Source organism: Bombina bombina, chromosome 3 (genome assembly GCF_027579735.1).
Source record: "Bombina bombina isolate aBomBom1 chromosome 3, aBomBom1.pri, whole genome shotgun sequence".
Taxonomy (NCBI): domain Eukaryota; kingdom Metazoa; phylum Chordata; class Amphibia; order Anura; family Bombinatoridae; genus Bombina; species Bombina bombina.
In genome coordinates, this window is record NC_069501.1 from 1,124,803,112 (window position 1) to 1,124,811,270 (window position 8,159).

Sequence of the window (8,159 nt, forward strand, 5' to 3'; positions counted from 1 at the left end):
CCACCCTTTTTATGGTGGTTATGATTTTTTGTAAAATTAATTTCCAAATTCTTTGTTGATGCTTTTTACTCCTTTCTTTATCACCCCACTACTTGGCTATTCGTTAAACTGAATTGTGGGTGTGGTTAGGGGTGTATTTATAGGCATTTTGAGGTTTGGGAAACTTTGCCCCTCCTGGTAGGATTGTATATCCCTTACGTCACTAGCTCATGGACTCTTGCCAATATGAAAGAACTTAATTTATCAGGTACGTTCTTACATAAATTATGTTTTATGCTTACCTGATAAATTTATTTCTTTTTAGACACAAGTCCACGGCCCGCCCTTTTCTCTGAGACAGGTTATTAATTTTTGTAAACTTCCGACACCTCTGCACCTTGGATTTTCCTTTCTCTTCCCAACTTCAGTCGAATGACTGGAGTGGGAGGGAAGGGAGGAGCTATATATAGCAGCTCTGCTGTGGTGCTCTTTGCCGCCTCCTGCTGACCAGGAGGTGAATATCCCACAAGTAAGGATGAAATCTGTGGACTCATCGTGTCTATAAAAAGAAATAAATTTATCAGGTAAGCATAAATATTCTTTTTATTTTTAATTTATTTTTTTGTACATCAACTGGGACAATTTTAATACCGTGTGTGTGTGTTCTTAGGTTACATTTTGAAAGTATTTACTGATTTAAATACATTTTTATAGTGGGTTTAAAACTGAGGGCCTTATAAAACATTTTTTTTCTTTCATTTTTATTAACAGAAAATTGATGCACAAGCTATTGAAGAATTCTACGGGTTGACTTCTGACATCTCTAAGAACTCTGAATCTGGTTACATCCTCTTCTACCAGTCTCGAGACTAAATGAGAACTGTGACAATTATACTTTCTGCCTCATTTCTTCTCTGAATATTTTGAAAAAGAAGGAAGCACTGATTATATATACAAAAAAAATATATATATATATATAAAAATACACCTTAAAAAGAGGACAGCCCAGAGCTCAGGGGGGCATTAGCGCAGTTTGCACACGCCGAAGCAAAGAGCATGGTCGTAGAATACAAGAAGCTCATATCATGATGATTGATTTATTTGCTCAGGTATCATGCACACCATGAAGTTCCATCTGTGCTAAGTGATAACAGAAATGGACATTTTGTTGGTTGATAGGACTTCCAGTTATTTAATGATGTCTGCTCTCTTTCTTAGCCATTACAACAACAGCACGGAAAAGTGGCTTTGAAGGAAAGTCTAGAAACATTTGTTTCTAATGCTGACCATTCTGTATAGTAAATAAAGCACTAGTTTTAAAAACTAAATGTTATAACATCTAAAAATATAAATGTATGTTTAAAAAAAAATGAAAAAAACTCAAATATATATTTGCGCCCAGCAACCGCAATTGCCTTTCTTATAGAGGACGTATAAAACAATTCATTTAGTTCCAAGTACCTGCCTGAAAAGATTTTCAGTACAGTTCCAATGTAAGATTGGAAACTAAAAACTAAATGGTGTCTATTTTCCCCTATTATGGGGAGCACTGGTCAAATTGCCAGACTTTATATTGTATTTATTTGAGCTGTCGCAAATAATGGCTTCTCCTCTTGCTAATTTTCCAGAAGTATAATGATCATTCATTTAGCACAAATATATTATTCACTAAGTTAATTTATGATTATCATGTATACTGTTTGTAGAATTAATTTATTGGTCATAGCCTCTTTAATGCCGTTCTTTGTAATTCTGAGTAAGATGATACAGTCATGATATGCAACACAATATAAATAGACTATGTGAAAGCTGGAATCTTCTTTGTGAAGTTATACAGTGTGAACAAAAGAAAATAGATGTAAATCTGTGTTCATTACTAAGTTCTTAAATTTGTAAAAAATTTTTGCTGTCACACATAATTCCAATGAATGATATACTATATCTGGGTCAAAGATGTTATACTAATCCATATAGGTCTAAGTGTATTTGATGATGGTGCATGTTGGGAAATATTCCAATAGTTCTCCAATGGACAATTTAATATAACATTTGTTATAACAAATATGAAATGAATATGCTTATTAAAAAAAACTTCCAAACCCATACTGGGTGACACTTTTAAAAGAAAAAAATGTATTTTTTTTTTCTATGTTTGGCGTGGTCATAGTTGAATTCTGAAATGTCAATCAAATTAGCGCCAAGTAGGATGTTAAATGTAGTTTTATGTACTCTTTAGTGATTGACAGCTCTTTATTCATGCGTCTGTTTTCTGACAGTGTCTGAATGTAATGCCTGGGAAGTGAATGAATAATGATGTATTTGAAGCAATCAGTCTTTTTGATATCCTGTTTTAGTCATTCCCTTACTCAAAATTCTGACTTAAACCATAGCTTTCAAAAATTGGTTTTATGTATATTGTTTAGAAAAGGCTTATATTTACTAAACCAATGCTTGCCTCTCAATTTATTAAATTCAGTGATGTCCAACAGCCATTGTTGGCTGACTTCCAAGTAAATATTGCCCATATTTTTTTGCTGCTAATCACAGTAGCTCACTTCATTGCTAGAAAACATTTATTGGCTCAGGAAGCTGTTTTATATTTTCCGGTCCAGTTACCAACTTTATTACATAGATCCATTCAGTGATGGAAGAATTTGTACCTAAATAGTTAATAATAATGAATTCCTTCCTCTTCGGAAAGGCATAAGACTGTCGGTTAAGGGAAAGTAAAGGCAGTGAACTGGTTTGATGTTTCATTACAAATCTTAAAGGAACAGTAACGTCAAAATGAAATGTTCACAGACCAATTTTAAACAATTTTGCTATTTACTTCTATTATTACATTTGCTTTATACTCTTGGTATCCTTTGTTGCAGAGTAAACCATGCTAGCCTGATCGGTGCTTAGGAGCGTTCACAATTCTTTAGCATTCTATGGCAGCAGTATTATCAGCTATGTATAACATTGCTATAAAAATTGTTGCCAACACTGCTGCCAGATGGCTAAAGACAAGTTCATGTTCCCGAGCTTAACTAGGATTACTCTTTCACAATGGATGTCATGACAACTAACCAAAATTGATCATAGAAGTAAATTGGAAAGTTGTTTAAAATGTCATGCTCCACCCAATCCATTTTTAATTTTGATTTTATTGTCAATTTAAGTAATGTGCAAATCCTTGGCTTTTTGGTATGTTCATTTTTTTTAGGGGGTTTACCATTTCATATTTGTTTTTGTACATTTGCACAATTTTTTTTAAATAATTGTTCCGTTTTCAAAGATCACTTAATACCAAATCAGCATCTGTTTTGTTTCACAGTTAACATTGTGCTGCCCTTAAAATACCTAGAAACTGACAAGTTTTTTGTTTTTTTTAAACACGTTTTTTTTATTTATGTTTATAATTTAAAGCCAAGGTGTGTTTTTTTACAAAAACATAATATAAATGATAAAAAAGAACTTTTTTTTTTTTTTTTGCTTTTTCAAAATTATTCTTCATTGAAATTTTCTGTTTTTCATCTGCATCCCATTTCATAAATGTTATGTATTTTTTAGTGAATTATGAGGTGGTGGTTGAGGATAAGCTAGTTTTTACTTCTAGTGCAGCTGATAATGAAATAAAATGTTAATCACGGAATTTAGCAATTTATGAAAAAGATATATATTAACCAAGGAAAATGACCAACATGTATGACACAGAAATATTTTTTAGGGGTAGTTGAGATGGGAGTTTTCAGTTGTACATAGGGAATTGATTGCTGTGTAACTATATTGTTGATTTTGGACAGCAGTCCATTATTTTGTATATCGGAAACAAAAATTTTATTAAATAATGTATGTTATTTGTTAACATACTAGGTGTATTAAACAACCTATAAATTATAAAACGTTGCACTTTTGATACAGATTTATAGATGTTTGGCGGGTGTATTAAAGGGCTTGCTTGAGATAACTTGTTGTGTTATGATTTCCTGTTTTAAAGAAATAAATGAAAGTGTAAGCAACATTGTCGTTGGTGTGGGGTTTTTTTTGTTTGTTTTTTCAATGAAATCTAAAAATGATCTGCGCGTTAATTAATCAAATGCTGCTGTTCCTCTTAAAGACAGTTTTCCAGAAGTCCTTTGCTCCCCCTGATAAAGGCCTGCTGCTTCTCGTTGTAAGTACTACAGTTGTAGTTTTTAAGCAGGTTAGGTTATATGCCTCCATATATTGTATATAAGCCTCTTTGCATCTGCTAGTTTCTTTCAATATAAATAGCGTAAAGAGCAATGAGCTAGTAACTCCAATACTAAGGGGGCGCTCCTCTAACAAATTTTCCTATAAAATTGTCATAAATGTACCAGACTAATAGACCTAGCAAAGATTGGTAGGCAGCTAGATGCACACAATTCCTCATATAATGCAATACAATTGATAGGTATGTAAAAATTCATAATATATACGGTAAATACCAATCCCAAATGATGTAGGTAGTGATCTTCTGTCTCTTCAAATATCCCCAAAGGATCAAGGATAGTTTCCCAGAAAGTACTTAACGGCTGCTCTCTGAAATAGCTCGTCAAGACATGGATAATCCCCTGGAAATGGGAACAAAAAGCAGAGGCGCCTATAAGTGCAGCAACACCCAACACAAGTTGGAATCAGCAGTAGAAATCTTATGTCGATGTACTCACATTTAGCAAAGCACACTGTAGTGGAAATGAAGCGGGCCTAGGCTTCTGAGACGCTCGGCTGACTCTATAACAATGGTTACACAGCATACTGTAGTGACAGGTGCTCTCCGCGATGTTCCGCTCACTGAGCCGTCCCACAGAGGTACAGGTACCAACAATCGTGCAAGGTGAAATGACTCTAGTAAGTCAACAGGCCCACGGTAGTGTATAAAATAAGTGCTTTAATTAAAATTCTTAAAACATCTGACAGTGACGCGTTTCTCGGCGTGCAACGCCGTTTCCTCAGACTGTATTAATTAAAAACTACCGCTAACCTTTTAAACCTCTCTCAGCCAATCTGTGAATTTCTCAGTGTTTACCACACCCCCTCACTGACGTCACACGATTGTAACAAATGCTCGATATTGCCATTAAACAAGTATACAAAGTATGTATATAGATTAATGTGATTCACCAATGTTAGTATGTTTCAAAACAGTAACTAGGGGCATAATTTATTCTATAATATACTGACAAATGCATTACGAATAATCTTAGTATATTAACCCCCGTTGCGCTACATCAATCAATTTATCCTCAGCAATGTGCACAGCACATCATATCCTGGACAAGACCTCATTGAAGGTTTATAATGAAATATATATGGAATTTAATAAGAATAGATATGTATAAATATATGTATAGGGCTATAGTTTTCACTATTGAAATTGTCATGATAGGTTTTTATACGGAACATTAAAATGCTCCTATACCAACAGTTATATAGACAGGATTTTACCAGATGGTATAATTTCCAATAGGACCAATGCCTACACGCTACCTTAAATATATGCAGATATATGAATAGTTATATTGAAATAGTGATGTTGTATTGTTGGTGATGAGGTTATTAACCTCAAATATATATATATATATATATATATATATATATATATATATATATATATATATATATATACACATACACACCAAAAAGTGAAGGTGTGTAAATAATATAATCATGACAATATATTCATTTAACAAATATGTGAAAATAAGTGAATACACGTATGTGTACAACTAGAAAGCGATATATACTAAATATCCTCTTACCTAGTAATGATAGTATATATTATCAAATTATATAAACAGGTCTAAACCTGTATTATACTGTACTAATCTAATATTACAACTCAATAATAGTCCTATGTGACAAAAATATCAACTCTAACTTATACATTTTAATGTGTAAATACAATTATTAATTTAATATCAAATAAATTCATAACATAAATGTAAAATAATAAGTGTTGAATCATAAGTGATTATTAGATATCTCCTATTTAAAATGCTGCAAGATCTATATTAAGATTAAGACCCTTTGGAAACAATGTATCCAATTAATATATCCAAAAAGTTTCTCTTTGGCATAATCTTAGGAATCTATTGTACCTGTAGGATTTTGGAATTATTTCTATAGGGGTAATCCTAAAACAATTTAATTCTCCCTTTCTCCAACATAGGTGTGTCCGGTCCACGGCGTCATCCTTACTTGTGGGATATTCTCCTCCCCAACAGGAAATGGCAAAGAGCCCAGCAAAGCTGGTCACATGATCCCTCCTAGGCTCCGCCTACCCCAGTCATTCTCTTTGCCGTTGTACAGGCAACATCTCCACGGAGATGGCTTAGAGTTTTTTAGTGTTTAACTGTAGTTTTTATTATTCAATCAAGAGTTTGTTATTTTAAAATAGTGCTGGTATGTACTATTTACTCTGAAACAGAAAAGAGATGAAGATTTCTGTTTGTAAGAGGAAAATGATTTTAGCAACCGTTACTAAAATCGATGGCTGTTCCACACAGGACTGTTGAGAGGAATTAACTTCAGTTGGGGGAACAGTGAGCAGACTTTTGCTGCTTGAGGTATGACACATTCTAACAAGACGATGTAATGCTGGAAGCTGTCATTTCCCTATGGGATCCGGTAAGCCATTTTTATTACAAGACAGTAAATAAGGGCTTCACAAGGGCTTTTTAAGACTGTAGACATTTTCTGGGCTAAATCGATTCATATATAAACATATTTTATTCTCCATAGCCTTGAGGAATTATTTTAATCTTGGGAATTTTGTAAAATAACCGGCAGGCACTGTATTGGACACCTTATTCTCTAGGGGCTTTCCCTAATCATAGGCAGAGTCTCATTTTCGCGCCTGTATTGCGCACTTGTTTTTGAGAAGCATGACATGCAGATGCATGTGTGAGGAGCTCTGATACATAGAAAAGACTTTCTGAAGGCGTCATTTGGTATCGTATTCCCCTTTGGGCTTGGTTGGGTCTCAGCAAAGCAGATACCAGGGACTGTAAAGGGGTTAAATATAAAAACGGCTCCGGTTCCGTTATTTTAAGGGTTAAAGCTTCCAAATTTGGTGTGCAATACTTTTAAGGCTTTAAGACACTGTGGTGAAATTTTGGTGAATTTTGAACAATTCCTTCATACTTTTTCGCAATTGCAGTAATAAAGTGTGTTCAGTTTAAAATTTAAAGTGACAGTAACGGTTTTATTTTAAAACGTTTTTTGTACTTTGTTATCAAGTTTATGCCTGTTTAACATGTCTGAACTACCAGATAGACTGTGTTCTGAATGTGGGGAAGCCAAGGTTCCTTCTCATTTAAATAGATGTGATTTATGTGACACAAAATTTAGAGAAAATGATGCCCAAGATGATTCCTCAAGTGAGGGGAGTAAGCATGGTACTGCATCATCCCCTCCTTCGTCTACACCAGTCTTGCCCACACAGGAGGCCCCTAGTACATCTAGCGCGCCAATACTCCTTACTATGCAACAATTAACGGCTGTAATGGATAATTCTATCAAAAACATTTTAGCCAAAATGCCCACTTATCAGCGAAAGCGCGACTGCTCTGTTTTAGAAAATACTGAAGAGCATGAGGACGCTGATGATATTGTTTTTGAAGGGCCCCTACACCAGTCTGAGGGGGCCAGGGAGGTTTTGTCTGAGGGAGAAATTTCAGATTCAGGGAAAATTTCTCAACAAGCTGAACCTGATGTGTTTACATTTAAATTTAAGTTGGAACATCTCCGCGCTCTGCTTAAGGAGGTGTTATCCACTCTGGATGATTGTGAGAATTTGGTCATCCCAGAGAAACTATGTAAAATGGACAAGTTCCTAGAGGTCCCGGGGCCCCCCGAAGCTTTTCCTATACCCAAGCGGGTGGCGGACATTGTAAATAAAGAATGGGAAAGGCCCGGTATACCTTTCGTCCCTCCCCCCATATTTAAAAAATTGTTTCCTATGGTCGACCCCAGAAAGGACTTATGGCAGACAGTCCCCAAGGTCGAGGGGGCGGTTTCTACTCTAAACAAACGCACCACTATACCCATAGAAGATAGTTGTGCTTTCAAAGATCCTATGGATAAAAAATTAGAAGGTTTGCTTAAAAAGATATTTGTTCAGCAAGGTTACCTTCTACAACCAATTTCATGCATTGTCCCTGTCACTACAGCCG

The 8,159-nt window shown here is 34.8% G+C and overlaps 1 protein-coding gene across 1 annotated transcript in view; it reads left to right on the top strand.

Moving 5' to 3' along the window:
- The window catches only part of USP12 (ubiquitin specific peptidase 12), a 353,283-nt gene extending 349,300 nt beyond the window's left edge, over window positions 1-3,983 (top strand). The window contains exon 6 of the mRNA XM_053705571.1: window positions 751-3,983. Coding sequence (XP_053561546.1) covers window positions 751-852 — 102 coding nt within the window. The 3' untranslated portion in view covers window positions 853-3,983. The remainder of the gene's footprint in view (window positions 1-750) is intronic.
- The last annotated feature ends 4,176 nt before the right edge of the window (window positions 3,984-8,159 follow it).